The sequence below is a fragment of the Crassostrea angulata genome, chromosome 10, assembly GCF_025612915.1.
Source record: "Crassostrea angulata isolate pt1a10 chromosome 10, ASM2561291v2, whole genome shotgun sequence".
Lineage (NCBI taxonomy): Eukaryota > Metazoa > Mollusca > Bivalvia > Ostreida > Ostreidae > Magallana > Magallana angulata.
Window position 1 is genome coordinate 31933664 of NC_069120.1, and position 26262 is coordinate 31959925.

The window sequence follows — 26262 nt, forward strand, 5'->3', positions numbered from 1 at the left end:
TTATGTAATATGCACTTACTACTTTTGATTTGATTTTTGGCTGAAGAGAGTGCATACTAAACAGAAAACTTTATAGTAATTAATAATGCTTTCAAACCCAGTGAACAATTTTACGATATTAATTGTAAATAATAAAATGCTTTCTTTGGTGAATCATGCTGGAATGAGGGTAGTGACTTTGCAGAACAAATAACAAATACATAACCCTCTAATGCTACCATCATATCCCGCATGAATAACCAAGGAAAGCATTTAATTGTTTATGTGTACATTTTTATTATAACAAATTGATGAATAGATCGCAATTGAAAGAATAAGTAAAAGTAAGTAAATAATTGTTACGGTACATCAGTATTTTAGATAAAGAAATAGCCAAGTTGTCTTAAATGGGAATTAGAGTCTGACATCATAACAGGATTATTTCATGCAGTATGTGATTTTCTTAGGTTGCCAACCAATCGATAAACTGGTTAAAATAGGTCTTGAAGATGTTAGTCCTTTCATTTTTTAATAGGGCTATGATTCACAGTCGCTTTTCTTAAGAAATAGAGGAGAAAATACTTGGTAGATGTTAAATATTGAACAATGACTTTCACCCACTTTACATTTATGATTTTAAATCACACCTATTTAATCCAACTATGAAAGTACATTTTCCATAAATTAGGTAATCTGTCTGTTTTTTGTAGCACAGAAGTCCAGAAATGATGTCATCTATTTTATCCAGGTTAACTTTCTGGTGGTTTACAAGGTATGATCTCTAAAATGCTTGTGCTGTTATAAAGGCTCCACATCAAAATTTGGAGATTTATTTTTTTTAGCTCACTTGAGCTGAAAGCTCAAGTGAGCTTTGCTGATCACATTTTTTCTGTCGTCCGTCTGTCTGTCTGTTTGTGAACTTTTCACATTTTCGACATCTTATCCAGAACAACTTGGCCAATTTCAACCAAACTTAGCACAAAGCACCCTTAGGCAAAGGGGATTTAAAGTTGTAAAATTAAGGTCCACACCCTTTTTCAAGGAGAAATAATTAGGAATCGTTGAAAAATTTTAAGAAATTTTCAAAAAACTTCTTCTCAAGAACCATTAGGCCTGGAAAGCTGAAACTTATACGAAAGCATCCTCAGGTAGTGTTGATTCAAAGTTGTGAAAAATCATGACCCCCCTGGGTAGGGTGGGCAGTAAGTGGGACAAATTTTTACATAGGAATATAAAGAGTAAACCCTTAAAAAATCTTCCCCTCAGAAACTAATCAGCCAGGAAAGCTGAAATGGGGGGTGGGGTATATAGGAATAGAGAAAAATCTTTTTACAGGTATAACAACAAAAAGGGCTTGGTATTTACCAAAAAAAAGAGGTGGATTTTCAATTTTTTTTTTTAGCAAGATCTATTGTACTTAGTTGTCAAGATATTTTGATACTGTAGTGCTAATTTGATCAGGATTAAGGCAATTGTTGCTCAGGTGAGCGATGTGGCCCCTAGGCCTCTTGTTAAATCTTTTTCTCAGAAACTAATCAGTAAGATTTAAAGAATAAATCAAAAAAAAAATTTAAAAATCTTTATTATTAAGGTCTTCCTTCTTTAGTGGAAGACCTGACTGTTTTCATGTTTCTTATTCTTCATTAAGATTTGGTTGACAGCCCCAGTAAGGTGTTAAACTGTTAGCCCCTTAAACATTATTGTCCATATATCTCTATATGACAGCTGAAAAGCTATAAACACTTGTTGAACAAAATGTTATGTTTATACCGTATAACGGGTTATTTTTACTGCTGTGATTTTTTATGAATTTGTCTTAAAATAGGGCGATTTGAATTTTTACGTGTAATTTTTTTACGAATTGGACATGTCTGTAAAAATTAAAATCATCTGTGGTAGAGTGGAACATTTCACTGTGACTTTGTTACAGATAACACTAATACAAATCATAAAATCGTTTTTCTGTTAGCAAGTCCATTATGATGATTGTGTTTATTCATTTACCTTTATTTCATATTTGATATACACTTAACTCATTCCTATTAATCTGGGTATCATCATTGATGTACACCATGTGCTCGTCTCAGTTCGATTTACCGCGAAAAAAAGACAACACCATTTTAAAATTTTTCTCTCTCTCGGCACGATCGGAATCGGTGTATTTCGTATATATTTCCCCTTTTCAGTGTTCTTGGTGGAGAATTAGTTGTGGCAACCGATTTATTTAAAGCAGTTATAACTGCCTTTGGAATCAATTCACTAATCGATCCATTTGGATTTGGCATTGTAGATACTGGTTTAAAATAGCTTCGTATCCCCTCCATAGTTATTGATTGAGTGATTGAAATCTAGCTACTTACGTGGCATTATACATAGTTTTAAAAATTACTCAAGACTAAATAGAAATATCTGAACTGTTATCACCACATGACCAAAAACGCTCAAATATACCTACATTTACAGCCGTCAGGGACTGAACTGAGTTTTCATGAACATTACTCTCATACATACGATGTAGAAAATTAACGTGCAGTGTTTTTTTTTACTTCTGTGAAAATTTACGCGTTTAATAATTTTTACGGATTTATAAAACTCTTAAAAATTAGTAAAAATTAGCAGCATGTAAAAAATACCTGTTATACGGTATTTGCAAGACCTTATATTTGATAAAAAGAAAAAGGACTTGCCATTCAAATTAGTGGTGAAGAGGATTCAAAAGTCTTGCAATGGTAGCTTTTAACTGAGAAATAATTTGGTATACCGTATTTTTCGAAAATTAGGTCGATACGGTTTATTGCGGGAAGGAGGCCGTTTTTAGCCAAAAAATAAAAAAAAGTATAAATAGATCGACTTCAAAGAATTGGTCGAAAAATTACCGCTAGTTCTAATGAATAAATGGTTTAAACCAATAACGTTATCATATAGTAACCTTTAATCTTATTTCACAGTTTTAAACAAAAGGGAAATAAAATGTATTTCTTGAAAACATCTTAAGAAAATGTCTGAAATTGCATCAATATTTTCAAACCAATTAATTCAGTACGGCCGGTTTTAATTTAAGATCGTTTTTTATTACTTCCCTGCCATGTGTGCAAACTGTGTTAACCGGGGGATAGTAACCTAGCCTGGAGGCATGACTACGGTAGCACATGCCACCCTGTGTCTCTGTGTGACTTTTTACTGTGTACATACACACGAGTCAACCTCTGATCCTATTGAAGCCTGCGGGCATGAGTAGCACGTGCCGAGAGACGAGAGTTAAACTGTGTATAAACAAAGTAAGCGCTACCCAGACTGATTTCAGAGACACCTGGCTAAAATTTCATCGAAAGTTTTATGTTGAATATACAGAAAAAAAACTTGTTCATGTATTCTATTATGAAAACAAATTGGTTTTTTTTTTATTTCTTCCCGACGATATTTTTCCCCCGTAATTACCCTTTGTACGGTTCTCATTTTACTTTTACCGCGCGAAATCAATTTCCTGTTTATCGTAAGCATAGATCAAAATGCATGACTGCATATAATAATGATCAAAAGATGATTCAGTCAGTGATCTAAGTAAGAAATGTAAGAAGAAATAAATCTATTTACATTTAATTTTGTTTAAATGATAAATTACTACAGTATATTGATTAAAGGGGCATGGTCACGATTTTGATCGAAAATTATTTTTTCGATTTTAATGTTTACAATGCTTCAGTAAGGCATTTTTAATAGGCAACCAAAATTTGATTGTCATTTGTTGCGTTATAAGCGAGTTACAGAGCTTACAATTCTTCGCTATGTAAACAAAGCTTTTGTTTACATTTTGAATGTTGAAGTGAAAATTCCAGTTTTAGACCACAAATGAATGTGTTAATCGTTAGTAACTGTTTATTTATGCTAAAAATGAATAAAAAGATGGACAAATCAGCTTGAAAAAGATTTTTTACTGGTATATTGAACCTATGTAAACAAAAACAGGGCACGAGCCTTGTTTACATGACGAAGAATTGTGAGCCCTGTATCTTGCTTAAAACTCATTGACTGGCACCCAAATTTCATTTGATCATTACAAATGCATTCCTAAAGCATTGTGAATAATAAAAACAGAAAAATAAAATTTGACCAAAATCGTGACCATGCCCCTTTAAAATCCATACGAATTTTACACAGAAATTCAAGCAGTATTATAGTATTAAACACTCATGATTTTATTGGACAGTTGCATTAATTTTTTCAAAATTTCATGTCAAATTTTCTAACCAAAAAAAAAAATACATAAATTGAGCGAAGCGATGAATTGGGCGAGGTCCACGTGTCTGGGGAAAAAAGTATCGACCTAATTTCCGAAAAATACGGTAAATCTTAAAAGCATAGAATGAATGTTTACCTTGAAATTATCCACCTTTACGATACCTTAATTTACTCATATCTTTTGTTTGGTAATTGGGGGTTTCAAGGGACTAGAAGTCTAAGTTTTGATCTTTAATATCTGTAAAAGTTAAAACTTTTGAATAGCAAAATAGAAGAAGAGAAACTAAGATTGAAGTTCTTAAAATATGCTGCCATTTAATGTGTAGTTAAAGGTCATATGAAACGATATCCTGACATATTGAGTTATATACGGGAATGAGTTCATAAGTGCCTATTTAATAAGACTGGCATTGTTTTTTGGATATTTTATGCAAAATATCAGCGCCACAGTCGATCAAAATTACTCAATCGGGAAAAGAAACATCAACCTATGCGGCTTACGTCCCTTACTTATGATGTCAGTAAGACCCAATCGCCTTTAGTTATAAAGCTCTGTTGTGAATACAAATATCCGTGTCATTTTGCAGTTGATTAAAAGAAAAAAAAATACTATTTCAAATAAAAACTTATATAATTATACAACAACCAACAACGGCAGTATATTTTCTCTCAAGAAATTAAACCTTGAACTATGCGTTTATTTTTATGGCTTACGGCCATCTAGTTGCCGGATAATCTTTACAGCAAAGAGTTCAGTTATCTGAACATGCGCGACAAAAAATAGTTCTATTCGAATGTTGCAAAGTTAACTGTTTGTTGTTCATAATAAATATCTTTAAGCAAGATTATATTTTTCATATGTTATTATCACTTATGTTATTGTAACCAATATGAATTGACTTTATTTAAATAAACTCGAAATCTAACGCGAATGAATATTAACTGCAGTGTTTTTGCATAGAGGTATAGGCCCCCGCCATGCATCACACAGTGCCGCCATGCTTTCCGCTATGCATACTTACATGTATTATAAGCAAATTATTTCAGATCCTAACAGTGATAAGTAAATGTAAAGTTGTCGTTATTTCGTTCAATCTTCATAAAAACGTTTGCACCCTCAGAGAGCGTCGCTTACTTCGATCGACATCGATCTCGGCAAGGGAGAAAGTGTTTAACGGTTAAAGAACTGAACTTATGATTGAGATATATTGAAACTGGGATTATAAATCGGTAATAAATGCATAAATAGAGGGGCAATTACTACTTGTTTTAATATAATGTGCCTTCTTCGACACCTCCGCCATTATCGAATGTTGGGGATTTTCCAAGATCTAAAAATAGCACAATGTTCCCTTGGTTGTGCTATGATTGAACTGTTTATTTGTCGTAAAAATATTGGAAACTTGAGACCAAATGTACTCAAATAAGAAAACAATATACAGTTAATGTTAAAATATATGACTTGCAATCAAGCTTTAATAATAACAGTTATTATTAAAGCTTGATTGCAAGTCATATATACGGAAGCGATGTCACATTACTATAACATAGAGACATCGTATAGTATGCCTCTGAAAATGACTGTGTACACATGTCATGTGAAGAGAGACTGACTGCAAAGTTATAGTGCAGTAATTAATTTTAATTAAATTTGGTGTCAAAACAAGTTTGCTGTAATTGCATAGTTTTGCCTTTTTCTTGCCCCCCCCCCCCCCCCCCCCCCCCCCCCCCCCCCCCCCTCCAAAGAGTTTATCTCTGTACAAAGGGAAAAAAATAAAATAGAAGGTGTTAGAACTGCCTTGTGAGTCTATATTTCTTATAAAAGCTTGTGAAGGTCAGCCTCTTAAAAAAGTAGAAAAAACCCCAGAAAAATATGAATAAATAATACAAATAAAATGGAATAATACTTGTTGGTGTAGATTTCATGAGAATTCATTAATTATAGTACATAACATGCAGTACATTTCATCATTTGGTTATATTATTTTTATGCGCAATGATTTCGCGCCGGCTGTGGCACTGTTACATCGCACCGTGCACCAACTCTTGCGCAAGTTCATAGTGCGTAGGAATACAAGGTATACTGATATTTGAGAGCATGTTGGTTTTAAGTGTTTTTGTGTCCTATATAGTTGAATGAATTTACAGTTAATGTACTTCAGTCGTTGGATAAAAGAAAGAAACACATTGTCTCATATTGGAGTTTGAGTCTGACATCATCATTATTATTTTATGCAGTCAGGGATCGACATTAACGGTTGCCCGATTGCCCGGGGCAAGTAAAATCTCTATTCGGGCAAGTGAAACTCTGGGTAGACTTGTCCGATCGGGCAAGTAAAATTTCTGATTAGAAGTACGTCTTTTGTTATGGTTACAAATAAATTTTATCATAAAATCAACATCCTTTCCGAATTGGAACTCTTTAGTCTTCTGCCTTAGCGTTCAACTTTAGGTAAGTCGTTCCATATGACATTCTTGTTACATTGATTTACAGATCGCGCGAATATATATCCATGTGCTCGATGACCGTTCTTTATCGTACAAGTTTAGCTTTTTAAAAAAGCTTACCGTCTTATGAGCGAACCATAAACAGCAATTAGTTATCAAAGACAAATTAATTGTTTTGTTATATAAATGTCACCTTACTCTACATACATTGTACCATGGCGTGTGAACACGGTGAAGCATTTTTATGTCATTATGTGTCTTTTAAACCTGCATGTCTAAAATTGAGAAATGCGTACACGAGCTTGTAAGTTGATATCGTGTATAGTAGAGCAAAAAAGATCTTAGGAAGGGTCGTAGACTCGAATTATTTTGATGAAATCAAAGTTATTCCGCTGCATCCAGCAATTTGTTTAACAAAAAAAACATGTGGTTAAACCTGTCTAAGATGCAAACAACTTTACCGATATTAGCCTATCCGCATCAATTTTTTTTTTTACATTTTTATATTTGAATAAAAATAATAAATGAAAAGCAAATAATTTCAATAGATATTATACATGTAGAATATTGCCTTTAACGAGTTGGACCTGAAAATCAAAGGCTGACTTTCATTTTAAGCAATTCATATTGCTTTTTCGTTTTCTCACTTTTTAAGATTTGAAATCTACGAAATTTGTTTAGTCGTACGTGAAAAATATCATCAGAAAATTATCTCCCTTGCGCCGAACAGTATTTTAACCAATGATTTAAATGTACATTTTCACATCATGCATTTTCTACCAATCACAAAGGAGAGGAAGTGCACAACCCGGAGACTGTAAATTATTTCAACTCTTTATACCGTCTTCCAAGGAAGACGGTAATTATGGTATGTGCTGTCACGATAAAGACCCAAACCATGTGCATGTCACGATATTCTGAAATGCATTTGTCGTACGACTTAATTATTTCACAAACACGTATGTTGATGGAAACGGAGAAAGTTCGGTTTTATTAAAAGTCATGGCATCGCAGTCTTCTCTTTTTAAATTATTTCGGGGGAAACAAAATGAAAGTAAATCAAAAGATTCTACTGAAAGTAAAAAAAAAATACGAACTTAAAAGAAAACGGGGATTTGTTGTTTTTTGGAAATCTGAATTTGTAGGTTTATCTGATACTGACACAGGTATGGTCACAGAATTAGAAAACAACGAAAATTATGATATCATGAATGACAATCTGATTATCAAGATCCACTTGCTAATGTGCTGTAGAATAACATTATTGGCATATTACTACTTGTTTATATCAATAAAATTGATTTACAGTGTGTTTTTCTTCTTACTGGATTCGGGCAACCAATTTTAAGATTCGGGCATGTCAAAATTTAAGTTCACTTGCCCATAGGGCAAGTGAATTTTAAAGTTAATGTCTATCCCTGGCAGTCTATGATTTTCCTAAAAGCAATGGTGGTTTCAACCAATTGATAAAAGCGCCGTCTAGATTTCAATCCTGTCTGTTTCTGTCACTAAGGTTCGACCAATCAACAAATGGGGCATGTTGATATGGGTCCTGTTAGTTTCTATAGATCTATGAATTACATGTAGCTAGTTACTTTCTGTAGAGCTATAAATAAACTAAAGTTTCCGTAAGAAATAGAGGGAATCATACTCGATCCATGTAAATATAGTCATATCAAACCCGTAAGCCATTATGGCCCTTCAGTCCTTTGATTTTTCATTTGACAGTGTGTACATATTCAGTTTAGAGACTCTAGAATAAGTGATTTTTGCCATAGATCTACATGCATGTATAATATTCTTTGTTTCAATTTATAGTTTTAATGTAATTGTAAAATTCAAATAACCGATCGTTTTTCATCATTTGCATGTTCATGCAATTCACCATTTAATTTAATTATTTTTGGTAACAGAGAAATATCTTTAAATGTGTTGATTTTGAAACATGTACTAGTATGTGTGGTGTTTTGATTTTACAACGTTTATACTAGGGATGGGACGATCCACCAATGCACCGGTGCATCACGGTATTTATTTTGACGATATTTGGATCGATACATTTACCCTTAATACAACGATACCTAAGCGAACTTTTTTTTATTTTCCAAAAATATCCGAGCTTCATATATCGGCTTTTTTTAGTCTGCGTGCCTAATATGAAAGTACAAAGATGGCGGAAAACCTCGTAAAGTTGTCAAAACTGTTAGGAAGCTACTTTTGGATTACTTGTTTATGAAAAAGTAGTGTATATAGTGTATACACTATAGTGTATATAGTGTAAAGTAATTTGTAAATTGTGCAACGCTCATTTTAAATATATCAAAATAACTTAGGACATGCGGTAATACATCGACAGATTGAATAAATTTTTAACCTTTATTCATGTTTTTATTTAATTGCAATGTATCGTGATATGTATCGTATCGCATCTCATGTATCGTGATATGTACCGAATCGGCTAAGTACAGTATTGTCCCAGCCTTAGTTTATACGTGCGGTGTTTACTCACAGATACCTTGTAACTCTCTTCTGCATTTTTCTTTCGGTCTTTTATTATCATTATACCCCCGCTCCGAAGAAGGGGGTTTGCTGTTTTACCCTTGTCTGTCTGTCCTTCTGTCTGTCTGTCCCTAACACAAATTTTTGCCAAAGATTTCTCAGCATCTATTTATCGCAGATACTTGAAATTTTAACACACTTTTTGTTTAGGCATGCCATTTAGTGGGATATACTTTTGTACCAATCAAACCTTCTGTCAAATGACAACTTTGTTTATTTTTAGCCCAAATTTTCCAACAAATTTTCGTCAAAGATTTCCTAGCAACTACTTATTGCAAATGCTTAAGATTTTAACACACTATTTGTTCAGGCATGCCATATCTTGGTATTTTATTTTTGTACCAATCAGATGTCAACTTCCTGTCAAATGACGACTTTGTTTATTTTTAGCCTAAATTTTCAAACAAATTTTTTGTCAAAGATTTCTCGGCAATTATTTATGGCAAATGCTTAGAATTTTAACACACTATTTGTTTAGGCATGCCATATCATGGGATATATTTTTTTACTAATCGGACATCAACTTCCTGTTGAATGACGGCTTTGTTTATTTTTAGTCTAAATTTTCAAACAAATTTTCATCAAAGATTTCTCAGCAACTTTTTATCACAGATGCTTGAAATTTTAACACACTATTTGTTTAGGCAAGCCGTATTGTTTTTTGACCAATCGAACGTCAACTTTCTGTTAAATATCGACTTTGCTTATTTTGCATATTCACATTAGAGCAGGGATCTGTCACTATCATTAGTGAACATAAGCTCACAGATATCTTGTTGATGCTTGTTCCTAATAAAATCTATTGCATGATTATCTGCACATTCATTCAAATTTAGTTTTATCAGGCAACCAAATTATTTTAACAGTACATTTCTAAATCCTTATGCCATATTTTTTAAAAACATTAAAACATGTGTATCCAAAGTATTTTCTAAAGATAGGTCTGAAATGTAAAGGCCAGATTTAATAAAGTTTATCAATAGATGTAATTCTCAAATTGAACATAAGAATATTATTGAGACATTTTACAGCTGCTTTTAGATGAAAGCTATACACATAACACAATGCTTCAAACATTTTCATTGGCCTGCCTTATTCTTTTTATGTGACAAAATAAATTGAATGAAATAAAATGCTTAAAGTCTTTTTAAATATAGCTCGATCATTTTTTATGTATTGTGGAAGGGAAGGGTGTTTCTGTTTTAAAAGTTCTAGGATAATTTATTTTGTTTTAATTCATTAAAGAGACACGGTGACTCAAACTTACATATTTTTTTCGGAAATATTTTTCATAAAACTCAAAATTGAATTGAAAACAACTCTGGTTGTTTTTGTTTGTGTTTTTACGAATTTTGTGAGGTTATTGATTACTCATTCACATTTGATGTTTTGCGAGAAAATTCACGGATGACTGTTTAGGTATTTTATTTCTGATTCACTTTCAGTGCTTTTATTGAACCTGTCTTTCACTGAATTTCAATTGGGTGAAAAACACGAGCTTTTTGATGAGCATGTTTCAGGGTTTTAAGTTTTGAAGGTTTTGTCATACCCGGAGTCAACCAAGGAGCCTTCAAAGTCAATTATTTTGTAACGTTTAGATATACACAAGGTTCACATGTTTCAACTGCAATAGGTTTTAAAGCAGGTGTACTATCTGATGGACTTCCATCGTCAAAATAATCAAGCAGCAAATCTGAATTTCTGTGCATTTTGAATTTGTAATAGACAAGAATTTTATTAAAGGAAAGTTAAGAACTTGATCCTAGGTAACACTGCACCATTCTGTAGGAGTCAAACCCTACATTATAATGTTTTTTACCCAGGTTCGCTCTGCAATTTATTTATTCTGGACCAAGGTTAACTCTCCTGAAATAACTTAAAGCAACTTGTAATGTGTTCAACAATTTATTATGAAAAGACTTACAAAAATACTGAGACTTGCATGTAATACCTGATTCAGGTGGTAAAAGGTGTACAGTAAACCTTGGCCTTGAATAGATACACTACTGATGTGTTAAAGCTTTGTCATGATTTAAATAGCCAAAAGAATAAAGAACTGAAAGTGACCAAAAAAACCCTTTCATGCTTGACTGACACCGATAGCCAGAGTATATCCCTCAATACAGCTGTATCTATACTGTCTACTGTATTAAAATAATAGACTCGAGTTTTAGGGCTTTAATACCGAGAAATTGAAAGAGAACTGTCTTTTGTTTTATATATTTTAAACATCATTGGTACTTGAAGATTTATACCAATTTGATTTTTAGCTCACCGAGACGAAGTCAAGGAGAGCTTATGCTATACCCTCGGCGTCGGCGTCGGCGGTGGCGTCGGCGTCGGCGTCCGGACCTGGTTAAAGTTTTTGTTGCAGGTCCTGTATCTAAGCTATTACTTGTCCTATCTTCATTAAACTTGCATGGGTGATGCATCTGGACCTACTTATGGACTTGAAAGACTTGGATGCTGAATCTGGGTCCTAAATTTCAGATGCTGGAGGAGGTTAAGGTTGTTGGACCAGGTTAAAGTTTTTGTTGCAGGTGCCCTTTTATAGCAATATCTTAGTTACTGCTGGTCCGTACATCACCAAACTTGCATGGATGGTGTGCCTTATGATACTGATGCACCAGACAGGCTTGAGTGCTGAATCTGAGCTATAGGTTTCGGATGCTGGAGGAGGTTAAGGTTTTTGGAGCAGGTTAAAGTTTTTGTTGTGGGTGCCCATTGATAGCAATATCTAAGTTACTACTGGTCCTAACTTCACCAAACTTGTATGGATGATGCATCTTATGATACTGATGCACCTGACAAGCTTGAATGCTGAATCTGAGCAATAGGTTTCGGATGCTGGAAGAGGTTAAGGTTTTTAGAGCTGGTTAAAGTTTTTGTTGCAGGTGCCCTCTGATGATTATATCTTAGTTACTACTGGTCCTTACTTCACCAAACTTGTATGGATGGTGCGTCTTATGATACTGATGCACCTGACAAGCTTGAATGCTGAATCTGAGCAATAGGTTTCGGATGCTGGAGGAGGTTAAGGTTTTAAGAGCTGGTTAAATAAAGTTTTTGAAACAGGTGCCCTCTGATGATGATATCTTAGTTATTACTTGTCCTTACTTCACCAGACTTCCATGGATGGTGTGTCTTATGATACTGATGCACCTGACAGGCTTGAATGCTGAGTCTGGTTTCGGATGCTGGATAAAGTTAAGTTTTTAGGAACATGTCACATGTTTAATAGATGATAGTACTATATCAAACTTGCATAGTTGATTTAACTGTAATATGAATGAATCGCAGAGGTAGCTTCAGATGCAGAGCTTGATCTCCATTATCAAGGATGCTTAAAAAATAAATCTTAGTTATTACAGGTCCTAACTTCACCAAACTTGAATGGATGGTGTGTCTTATGATACAGATGCACCTGACAGGCATGGATGCTGAATCTGAGCCATAGGTTGCGGATGCTGGAGGAAGTTAAGGTTTTAATTGCTAGTGCCCTCTGATGATGATATCTTAGTTATTACTGGTCCAAGCTTCACCAAACTTGCATGGATGATGCGTGTTATGATACCAATGCACCTGATGGGCTTGAATGCTGAATCTGAGCCATAGGTTTCGGATGCTGGATGAGGTTTAGTTTTTTGGAACAGGTCACATGTTTTATAGATGATAGCTTGCATAGTTGATTTAACTTTATTATAAATTAAATGCAGAGGTTGCTTTATATGCAGAGCCTGATCTCCATTATCAAGGATGCTAAAGAAATCTCCTACCTCACTCAAACCAGCTCGATAGATAGATGTGTTTGTTGATAAATGATATAACATGATTCCTATGATATAGAATTGTATGATATGAAACAATATTGTTTGATATGATACAATATGATATCATATGTTATATTATAAAAAGTTATACCATACGATATGATATTGTATCAATTTTTTGGATATTTTATGATATGATATTGTATCATGATACTGTTATGTATAGTATTGTATATTATGATACAATATTGTATAATATTATATTGTATTTTTGATTTATTATTTTATCACATGATACAATTACATAAGATATTGCAAAATATTATATTGTATCCTATGATACAATATTGTATATTCTATAATATTGTATCATACAATATTGTATAATATGATATTGGTTTCAGTAATATAGAATTATATCACATGAAATTGTATTATATGATATTGTAATATTATATAATATTGTATCATACGATATTGTATGATATGATATTGGTTTATATGATATATTATCTTATCACATGAAATTGTATTATATGATATTGTAATATATATTATTGTGTCATATGATACAATATGTATAATATAATAATGTATTTTATAATATTTTGCTTTATCACATAATATTGTATCATTTGATAAGATACAATGTTGGAATCAAATTATATTGTATTATATGATATAATATCATATAATGTATCAAATATGTTTCAGTGTCATTCAATACAATATCATACTATATTATACAATATAATATGTTTCAATGTTGTGATGTATTATGTAATATGATATTGTAATATAATACTATATTGTATTATATTTTATGATATTGTATTATGTGATCAAATACAATAAGGTATAACACAATACAATGTCATATCATACATTACAATATCATATCTCATTATTGTTTATTACGGTATTTTATTGTTTTATATGATATATATTATAAATATGACATGATACAATATTTAATTTTATATCATTGTATTGATTAACATATGAACATATGATTATCATAAAAAAAATTTATCAGATGATATACGATATTTTGTCCAAACAGAATCCATGAATATCCAAGATCATAAAGTATGATTTTCATATAAAATGATAAAGGTGGTCTTATGAAGGTGATGTCTCATAATGGTGATGCTCCGTCTCGGTGAGCTTAGTAATCTATGATTACCTATGTTTTATCTTCCCAATCAAGCTTTGCTAATTAATAATCAACGAAAATTCCTTTTAAAAATCCAGAAATCATCTGGATTTTTATGGCGGCGAGCGAAGCTCGAAAGCCATCTAGGGATCGTACGTCCGGAAGTTACATTTTTAGGAGCCAAACAACTCAAATGAGTGCAAAGTTTTCGTATGTGTTTGAAGAAAAATAGATGACATACTTCAATTTCGAGCAGAACTGGACGTCAACAAAACAAGTTTGCAGATTCGAAATGGTTGCCGTCTTTAAAAATGTTCACATTTTATTGAAAACAATATGTCTCGGTTTCAGCGGATGAATACACTAGCACCGAAACACATGCGATAGTTATAGGCCTACTTACTCAACTTGGTTATGAAATATACCAGCCTGCAAAATAGATTATTTTGTATCCATATCGAAAATTGACAATGCACAAATGTTTGATCTTGTAGAAACAAAACTTCCTAATCGAGCGATAAGTACATCTACAATCAAAAGTTATTTTAAACCAACTAGTGAACTACTTTCACTTTGTAAACAACGTGAATGGGTGCTTTCTTTTATCTACCCCTGATCTTTTCGACCCGTGTCATTTGGACCCTTGTGAATTTTAGATGAAATTGATAATAAGAGACAGAGTGGTTATCAGCAGTATACAATATATAGAATTAAACACAATAATAGTTTTAATATTTATTTCCATATAAATAGAGAAAAAAAATCTAAAAATTTTTTAACTCGTAAGATATTTCTATAAACTTAAATTTTCAATTGAAATTCAAAACTTTTTAAGAATTAGGTGAGCATTTGTAATGAATTGTAATTTTATTAGTTATGTGATAAATAACATTTTCTATTTTTTTTTAAAGTTGACTAATGTATTTTTTTTTTTTTTTTTTTTTTAATTTTCGATAATTTATGAAAAAAATACCAGCTTTTGAACTTGGTCATTTTTTGACAAAATATTGCATATACAGTACAGCTCACGAGTATCCCGACACCCACCGTGTAAAAAACACGGTGGAAAACGGTCTGTGTCGCACCGTGTACACGGTGTGACACCGTGTATGTGTATTGGAAAATTCAAGAAAAAGCACCGTGTCGCACCGTGGCCGCCTGTGTAACTCCGTGGCCACTGTGTTACTCCGTGGATATCGCTACCTGAGACGTTGATAGAAGTAGCGTATGTTTAGAAATAAATAAATTATGGCTAAACAAGGTTTAAAACATATAGATCCTTTTCATATTAAAAAAAAAAATGTCGACTTAAGTTGCACGGACCCAGAAAATTGTTGGGGCTTTCAACGTGAAGTTAATTTTTTGTGATCTGAAAACTCAACGTACATGTAAATGGGTACCTTTTAATTCATTTGTTCTTAAATAAATTGAAATAAATTCACCAAATATATTTAATAATCAGTTGATATATAATCAAAATTCAAATCAATTTAATCGAGGTTTTTTTCTAAACACATGTGATGTTGTAACTGACGATCCGATTAAAATGTCGGGAGCTTTAACATCTTATTTTCTGTTATCTGAAAACACTTTCTTATTTATTAATTAATTTACTGTCTTACTATAAACCAATTAAAAATGAAAAATGATAAACATTTCAGATCATGTTTTTTTTAAAAACACGTTGATGTGCTGTAGTAAATAACCCCATATTACCGGTGACTCGAATAATTTGGACTTCAGCTATTTATGTAGCAATAAGTAAACAAAAAATCACTTTTATATTATAGTTTAGAGTTAAATACATGTACAAACCCTTGTTAAATTATATTCAAGCATTGTACAGGTACTAAAAATATACCCGCATTTCATAAAATAACTTTCAACTTTATTTCCGTATAGCTGGTAATGGCCTTGTGATTTCACATGAAAAATCACTCGTGCGATACACCTGTACGGAAGCTGATCAGATACACAACATTGTCTTTCATCTTGGGTTCTATACACAACAGGTGTTATTGTCTGTCTTGTTAGGTGTCATTGTAATTTACAACTAACTGTGTGTATATTTGGACGTCTGAACAGGTGTACACGAGATGCCATTATTCACACCTTTCCACGGACACCTGTTGGGTAACTCATCACAACCCGTCGTGTGTATGGTCTGAATATATCTAACTTTTACTTTGATAGTTCCATGATTTTTCTAATCTCTAACAAACAAAAAAATTGTCTGTAGATATGTACACAAACAACTACACGTAAGACTATCGGCGCGTGGATCCGGAGAACAATTCAGCTACTCTATAAATGCGGGAATTTCACTAAGTATTAACTTGCGATAAGAAATTATTAACCGGGTACACATACATGTATGTTCGAAAAAACTTGATTGATTAAAAAGATGAATGAGATAATATCGGTAACGTTTTGCAAGCATTTAAAACAAACACAACTTTATTTACTTTATAACCAATCTAATATGTGTGATGTGAAATAGCGTCGAAATTTTAACGAAAAATCTTAATATTACATCGTGTACTTTACAAACTTTTAGTCATTGTGTTAAAATCGTTATTAAAATTATGGATCTAAAATAAATGAATCAAATTCATACAAATAGAACTCTTATAATTCAAAAATTGCACAAAAGTACACACTAAGAGAGAGAGAGAGAGAGAGAGAGAGAGAGAGAGATTTTACAACGCAATATTCCAACCCTCATACATGCAATATAAGAAGGAAGAAACTAAACATTTCAAACACTAAATACTTCATTGCTAAACATTTTTCTATTTTGCGGACTTAAAAAAAATAATAGAACGACATTTTTTCCTTATCATGGAAGGAGCACGTGGTCTATCTCGCGGGCTGATTTGATTGACAGGGATAGCACGTGGACTCTGCCTGCATAGATTCTATCGCAATTTTAGGGAAAAGGGTTCAATATAATGGAAACTATAAATCTAACTTATTACACTGAATTACAAGTAAAATGTACTTAAAATTAAACTCATACCGGTATCTCTCTCTCTCTCTCTCTCTCTCTCTCTCTCTCTCTCTCTCTCTCTCTCTCTCTCTCATATGGCGATCATTAAACAATCAAACGGTAATTATTGCAATACTGAGTAGTTTCTTGGAACACAAATAATTTCTAAACCCAAGTTGCTTATAAAGATGAAATAAAAAAATTATCAAGTACCGATCCACGGACTCTAGGCGCTATGAATATGTACTGTGCGATACTACATGGACAAGTACATCACACATGTCTAAAAGAAAGAAAATTTGAAAATATATTAAATATAAAGCTGTATAATTATATATTTAGAGAAAGTACAGTTGCTTTCAACAACCCGTTATATTTGTTATCGTTGAATAGAGTAAAAGTGAGAGAAGATCACAGTTATGATTCTATGCACTATTGAAACTGCCAAACTACAGTAACTACGATTACTACTACGTTTAAAAACGGACTGAAACAAAAACTTATGGAACCGTGTATTTGAATTTTAAAAAGGAAAAGAAAGTGTTAGTGTTTTAATTGATCAAACCTTTATGTGGGCGATATCGATTTTTTTTTGTTCTTAATATCAACAAAAATCAACCGTAACAATCGCATACATCTGAAAATTGCGTGCCTAAAAATTTCATTTATTTATATGTTTCTATTTTTTCTTTCTTTTTCTTTAATTCTCTTACGAACAGCAATAAATATTTTATTCTTTATAAGTTTTATTCCTAAATCCTCCTTTTTTTCACAGGTAAATACCGCGTGTTACACCGTGTAACTGTCCGTGTTGCATCGCGTTGCACCGTGTCGCACCGTGTTTTTTCTCGTTTCGTGGCCTCAACAGAGAACAATAGATCAAAGGTACCGACACTTCCACGCTCAGCGTGGACTTTCAAACACGGTGGTCTGTGTTTTTGTCGGGATACTCGTGAGCTGTACTGTAGAGTACCCTCATTGTACGGATAAGTCCTCCTACAGTTTTTAAAATAGGAAGTTGTGCTTTTGCAGATCAATTAAACATATATCAGAGGTATCCACATTGCTAGGATTTTGATTTTCGATAATTAATGATAAAAATACCAGCTTTTGAACTTCGTCATTTTTGGCAAAATATTGAATAGGGAACCCTCATTGTACGGATAACTCCTCCTACAGTTCTCAAGATAGGAAATTTTTCTTTTGCAGATCAGTTATACATATATCAGAGGTGTGCTTATTGCTAGGATTTTGGTTACTGATAATTTATGAAAAAAATACCAGCTTTTGAATTTAGTCATTTTTGGGCAAAATATTGCATATAGCGTACCCTCATTGTACGGATAACTCCTCTTACAGTTTTCAAGATAAGAAGTTGTTCTTTTGCAGATCAATTATACATATATCAGAGGTGTGCATATTGCTAGGATTTTGATTACTGATAATTTGTGAAAAAAATACCAGCTTTTGAAGTTGGTCAGTTTTTAGCAAAATATTGCATATAGGGTAACCTCATTGTATGGATAACTATTCCTACAGTTTTATAGATAAAAAGTTGTTCTTTTGCAGATTAATTGTACATGTATCAGAGGTGTGCATATTTCTAGGATTTTTATTTCTGATTATTTATGAAAAAAATACCAGCTTTTGAACTAAGTCTTTTTTAGCAAAATATTGCATATGGGGTACTTTATTTCACTGGATATGGGTTGACATGGATTATGGATACAGTTCGCATATAAAAAGAAAACCCGGTTAGCTGTCACATTGACAGCTTTTTACTTGTTTAAAAATTATTTAGGTTTTTACTCTTCAAATTAACTTTAACTCGACGCCATTGTGGCCCTTCAGGCCTTTGATTTTGATTTTACAATCTTGCGCATGCGCATTACATTCACGCTAAATCATGGGAGGCTCTTTACTTTATGTTTCCACAATATCACATTTGAATGGATAAACTCAAATGATATTAAAAATACGTGTAAATTTTCATTGAAAATTTGTCATATATTCTGTTCATCAAAGGAAATACGGGAGATAACTCTAACTCAGTGCATTTAATATGAAAAATCCTGATATCCGAATGTCAACATGGTGTGTAGATTTGAAGCGAATTAAAAACGTTGGTGAAAAAGTGTTGAATTCTTCATTAATATGAATTAAAGTTTTAGATGAAAGGTATGTACAGCCTCAAAATGGTTTGTTATGAATAATATGACTGTTATTTTCAATGCAGCTTCATTAATTTTCTCAAAAATCGTTTTGGAGCAATTCTGCATTTTTTTGCTACATTACAGGTATATGGGAGGCGTTTTAACTGTGGTGAAGGCCCGTCCCGAGACACACTTAGATTATTCTTACTAAGCAGAGTGTATAGTGAATTTAATAGTATTATTGTAGGCTTAAAGCTTGGTTATGTAAATGTCAACAGTACGTTAATTAGTGTTCGATGTCATATGCAATGTCAACCCGTGCATGCACGGGTCAAAGTCTAGTTAAACAGAATACCTTTAATTCTATGGAGCGCCAAAAGTGAAATCTACTACACTCTCATTTTTGCTATTTCGGGCTTGTTTATCGAAAATGAAAGTAGGTTTTAAATTTATTTCTCAATAATTACTTATCAGATAAAATTCAATTTATGTTGGAAAGACAACCAGAATTCTGGATAAAAGTACAAAGTTTATTATAAGTAATCTACACAACAACATTCCCAAACACATATATTCATATAAACATAATAAGCTGTAGAACACAATATACACATTTACTTTGGCATCAGTAGGGGCAGACTCAGCCTGAATTTTACATAAGTGACAACCAGTTCAAGACAGCAGACTAGTCGCAGGAGCCGGAAGAAAGGTACAGCTCAATGGTACCAGTCAACTCGGTGTAACTAGTGAGTCTTGAGACCAGTCTTACTTCCAGTGAATCTCAACTCGGTGTAGCAGCTGTGGAAGGCTGTTAGAAACCAGTTCCGGGCTACAGGAGCCGGAAGAGAACCATGGAAGCGAGTTGATATCTTATTAACTCGGTGTAACTTCCTATGAAGCTTAGCATGTTAAGAAATCATCGTGGTGGATTTCTTTGAAGGAAGTCGCAAGAGCCGGAAAATAAGATATTTTTGGTCGAAATAAAACAGAATTTTTGGGGAAATTTAATGAATTGTTACATAATAGTTAAATTTATTAAATGGTGGCCAAAAATCAGTTGAATTGATATAATGTAAACATGTGTGTGCATTATAGATATGAAACTGAGTGCCCCAAAAATGATGCCAAATTGTGTTTAAAAATAGAGTTGAAAAATAATACATGTATCAATATAACCAAATAAAAAGCAAAAATTGTCCATCAATAGGTAATGTTACGGAGCTAAGTTGATAACTGTAGACAACAATCATAATGAACAACCATAGATACAGGAACTGTGTTTAGCACAAGAAATTACAATACTAAGGATCTTTGCGCCTCTCGTAACACAGATACTGGAGTTCTAATATATCTACAATAAGCATCGGAGGACCATCTACCTAACACTTTAATAACATGGTCCTCCAAATGAACAGAAGCTGCAGTGGTAGCAGCACCAATGCGAAAGGAATGTCCATTATACACATCCGCATCACAACCAATACAAGTTAACACATGCTTAAAAGCGGAAATAAATTCAGCTCTTGACAAAGGATCACCATTTTGGTTTACAAACAAAGGACTTTGTGAGGAACATGACAATTTGTACCTTGCCTTTAAATATTTACAACATATAGTAAAAGGACAGATAACATTGTCAGTAGAAAAAAGTTTTATGATGACCCCTTTCCTAAAAGGGTCAGTTTTAGAAATTTTAAGTTGTAAATGTACATAATCCTCAAAGATAGATAAATCACTCATACAAAGATGTATAGAAGGATCAAAAGCTTCTTTACATGTAAATTCACCACATCTCAAAAAACCAAAAAAAGCTACAGTACATACAGTTTCTAACATCAAATTGTAAAAGTTGTCTACCTTTCTTAAATAAAAACAAGCCCTTCTCAAAATGTCAAAAGTAACAGGATACCTTAAACTACGGGATGGTAATTGAACACGTTTTACACCATTCATAATAGCTTTCAGTCTACATAACTGAGAATTGTCAGGATAGTTGATGTTATTTTGCAAACACATGAATTTAACTCCACACAAATACAACTTAATAGTTGAGTAGCTTATCTGAAGTTTGCTAACACAGTATGCTACAAATGATATCAAATAATCTTCGGTAACATGAACTTCAGAAATACACACAGTTGTAATGATATTCGACAACAACAGAAATTTCACATATACATGAAAGGCAGTTTGATATGTGCATCTTGTGCTTGGTGCCACTGCATTGGTCCATAACATGTTCACTGTGTCGTTGAGCTCCAGAACACTTCCTTCGGATGGGGAACACTGCACGGTTGATCTTGGGCCTGAGGAGCAAGGTTGCGGAATTTGGAAATCTGCAAACGTGATAGAGCATCTGCTATTAGATTTGTTCGACCAGGTACATGTATGGAAGAAAAAATGAAGTTATTTTTTGCTGCTATCAGAGTAAGGCGTCTCATCAGGGGCATGATATGGGGGGATTTAGATCTACCCTTATTAAGGATAGCAACGGTTGCACTATTATCACACAGAAAAATTATCCTTTGCTTTTTCCACATTTCCCCCCATAGAATTGAGGCAACAACAATAGGGTATAGTTCATAGAAAGCTATGGATACACAATCCTCTTCTTTCATCAAGGTCTTCAATGAAGGTATGAGTTCGTCTGACCAAGATGAAGAAAACCATAGTCCTCTGAAGTATCCTCCGTATCCGATGGTAGCTGATGCATCTGTATACAGATTAAGTTCTTCTGATGTGATCTGCGAAACATTGTAGAACAGATTAATTCCATTCCAACCATTTAAGAATGTTAGCCACATCCTTATGTCTTCCCTGCACGCTGCGTTAATTGTAATGTGGTAGTGCAGTTCTTTGACAGTTGTAGACAATCGAATGAGATGAGACACAAAAGATCTTCCTGGTGGAATAACTCTGCTTGCAAAATTCAGATGACCTAATAATTGTAAGAGTTCCCTTTTTGTACAGCTTTTCCGTGAATAAAAGGAAGTTAGAAACTCTTTAATTCTGGACAGTTTGTCACCTGGTAATCTGGCTTCCATAGCTTCAGAATCTAGTATTATACCCAGGTATTCTAGGCACGTTGTAGGTCCTTCAGTTTTATTCAGCGCCATGGGTATGTTGAGTGAAGTAAATATATGAAACAAAAGTTTCATATTTGTTTCTCCGTCTTCTTCTGGACGCTCAAAAGTGATGAAATCATCCAGCAAATGGAGTATATGTTTTACACCATAGTTATTGGTGGCAATCCAACACACTGCTTGGGATAAATAATCAAAGATTTTAGGGCTAGAACGGCATCCAAATGATAATTTGTTGTAGTAGTAATAACTTGACTTCCACTTGATGCAAAACAAATGCCACTGAGAGGGTAGGATTGGCGTCAGATATATCGGTTTTGCACATGGTTGTTCCCTTTCCCAGGCTTTGAATTATTTTGATGGCATCATCTATCTTCACATATGACAGGGAGCATTCCTCTTTGTTGATCAAAGAATTAATACTATTTTGTTCACTGTCATGTGGTGAAGAGAGATCAACAATTAACCGAGGTTTTTTGGAATACCTCCCTGTTGCAACACCAATAGGACTCACTCTATAGTTGGTAAATGGGGGTTCTTCAAACGGTCCTGTCAAGAAACCTTTTTCCAGTTCGCTTTTCACAAGTTTATCAACAACTTCGGGTTGTTTTCTTGCAGATAATAAGTTTTTGCATTCTAATGTGTCTATTCTGGTATTTGAAATCATAGTGTCGAATCCTAAAATGAATCCTTCGCACAAATATTGAATAAAGTTTTTATCTGGATGATTACAGAGTTCTGATCTCAAGTTACTAACATTTACAGGTGTTGAAACTTGCAGCGATGTTCTTTCGGATTTCGATAGTCACTTTTTACTCTGAGAGGGATTCCTTTGGCTTGTCTTACACTGTGAGGATCCATGGTCATTTTCATGACATGCGGTACAAATGTGCTCAAATTGGCAGTTGGATTTAAAGCATTTGTTCTCGTTGAAGTTGTTACAAACTTCTTTGCTGTTGATAATTGTACGTTTTCTACCGTACTTGTCTGTTGTTTTCCTGTTGGTGGGATTATTCTGTACGTTCTGGCCAATTACTGGAATGTAATTGTTCTGTTGACCTTGCGGGCAGAACGCCGACAGATGCATGCTGGATGTACAAGTGGAGCACTTGTTTGCTGTAGCATTACCAACTACCATCATAAGGAGGCCAAGATCTTTCATTGACCAGTCAATTTTCACATTGTCTCTGAGGGCGGTTGCAGCTCTTGAAGAAAATTGACAATGGTAGTCATAGAATTTGCCACCATATACGTTATGGATATCAACTATGATTGCTTCATATCTATCCAATTCAACCCGTCTCTCCGGATATCGTTGGCACATGACTCTTTTATATTTACCAAATGCGGTAATAAATTCGGCAATGGATAGCCTCCTGTGGAGCCGTTGATCTTCCTGCTTTATCAAGTTGATAGTGATGTTATTCGGCTTGTCCGATTCGAATTTGGGGATCAGCAGTTCTGCCATATTCACGTCTTTCCCCTCCCATATTTTTTTTCTTAACTTCTCGCTAACTATATCGAGGTGCGAAAGGGATTCTGATGGGACGCCAAATTCTGTTCTGGGGAGTGTGTACCCACCTGCTGTACATGTAGATGACGTTGGTGACGCTTGTTGACGGATCGCTGCCATTGCCGTGTCCAATGTGCATGATGTGTGGTCATCCTTTTCCTTTCTCTTCTCCGATACAAGGGTCATTACAGTATTTTGAAGACCTAGTACTGTCTGCTGCATGCTCTGCATAGTATTGAGCATGCTGCAGACTATGTCACTGTTCATAGTCGCGGCCGCCATATTGGACGAATTTGCACTCGATCCAGATTGAATAGTGAAGGATGGGCTCGATCCCGACCCCGACTGTGAAACATTTACTCCCGATCTCGCTGTTTCAGTAGGCCTAGAGTTTGCCTCTGGGATAGGTTTCGATTTCGTGAACGATCAGCCATGTTGATGAAGTAACTTGATCCTCAGCGTCCGAAGTTAAACAATCAGCGTGATACTAAATATCACTGTAAATATCCACAATTTTGCACAATCACATTCTACACGAAAACGATATCTTCAACGAAGGTTAGTCTTCAGTAGGTAGAGTAATAAAAAGTCCGTGAAACGGGCCAAAAAATTTTAAGATCACAATTTCTTCACAATTTTATCGCACTGCTTACATGTAATTGAATCCCCACAATAAAAATAACAGCCAATTAGATTGAAGCAACATAAATTTAGAATCAATAATGGCGGGAAAGTCAAATCCGAAATAAACCTGTCTTTCCAACATAAACCTGGCTTATTCCATAAGCCTCAATTATACCTTACAGACAAGTACATCATCTCATATGTGTTGAAATACCAAAGGTGTAAGCAAGTACTCTTGTGCAGGCATTTTGTAGTTTATTAAATTTGCAAAATGCCTTAATTTATAAGTATAGATAATAGGAAGGAAGGGGTCTTTCTTTCTTAATGTATTATATAATGCATCAAATACTATGTAGGCCATGACCCTATGGGATTGTTCTGACCCCATGAATCAGGAAAATGCAAAATATCTTCTATTGTCATTATGATGCATCAAATGATGTAAAGTACATGACCTCCAAGTGTTGTCTTTACCCCTTAATTAAATTAAGCAGTATCCAAAATGTTAATGTGCATTACGAAAGAAAAAGCAATCAAGAAATGATTTAAAATTTGCTAATGTATACATATAAGAATGTAAGAAGACTGAATATTTAGAACCAGGTTTCATTTGGGGGGGGGGGGGGGGTGGATGTGGAGTATAAACATTTATAATTTGAATCACTTATTGTTATTAATTTTAACTTGTTAATGAATATTAGTTATTGATCCTAAGGTAAAATATGACTTGATCATATCTCAATAGATTCTTTGTCAATTATGCAAGGTGCAAGGTGTGATTTTTTCAAGAATAACATTTTTTACCAGTTTATTAAACTTTTTAGACCTCAAATTATATTTTGATTTTATTAAATAGATCATTCAACAATTAAGAAAAGTGTAAATGTAAGGTTATTTTCATTTTAAGCATAAATAAATGCAAGTTTTTTAAATTTCATTTTATTTATAGTTTGAGGAGGAATACATGCTCGGATTCAGAAAATTTTCCAGGGTGAAAGGGGGAAGGGGGCAAAAGTTTATATTTGAGTTTGTTTGGGGTGGCATGGCTCTACATTAACTTTTTTTCCTACTTGTCCATTCGGACAAGTGACCAAGACATTTACTTGTCCGAACTTCAACTCCACTTGTCCGAAAAATTTTCAATATTATAGATCAAATATTGTCAACTTGAAAACTACAGTTCTGTATTGCTAAAATAAATTTAGTCATTTATTGATTATTCTTGCTATAATTAATAACCTGACTTTTTAAATGGAAACTTAAAGTGTCTTTCTTAAATATATTTGTTTCATATAACATTAAACATGCTTTGTCAGCTGTAGCTTTGTCATGGAAAATTACAAGATATTTTAAATTTAGCATCAGGTTTAAATATACATGTAAATGTTATATTGCATTCTGAGCTGTTTTTTAAACTAAACATGGAAAGTCATCATAGTCTATCAATGATGTATGAAACCTAATATAAATTACATTTTTTTCCATAATCCTTTATATTTGCTACCTTAGTTAATTTCTTCCTTTCTTTTTATTAACATTTGTGTTTAGTACTTTGTAAGAACTAAGATCCACACCTTAACAGTTGTTTGAAATTAGTGAACCTCAATCCAGATCAAGAGTAACTCAATTGCATTGCAATTTAATGTCGGGATCGAAATTCAAAATAACTAATCGATAAACTTGTAACGAGACTACGGATAAACTTATCACAAAACTTTCTTTTCTTTTTTTAATGTTGGAGACTTCTTT

The 26262-nt window shown here is 33.5% G+C and overlaps 1 protein-coding gene across 5 annotated transcripts in view; it reads left to right on the forward strand.

Moving 5' to 3' along the window:
- Positions 1-26262, forward strand: part of LOC128168234 (multidrug resistance-associated protein 1-like) — a 404229-nt gene that overhangs the window by 84872 nt on the left and 293095 nt on the right. For all 5 annotated transcript variants that reach the window (XM_052834423.1, XM_052834426.1, XM_052834422.1 and 2 more), the window contains one exon: positions 690-751. In XM_052834423.1, coding sequence (XP_052690383.1) covers positions 690-751 — 62 coding nt within the window. The remainder of the gene's footprint in view (positions 1-689; positions 752-26262) is intronic.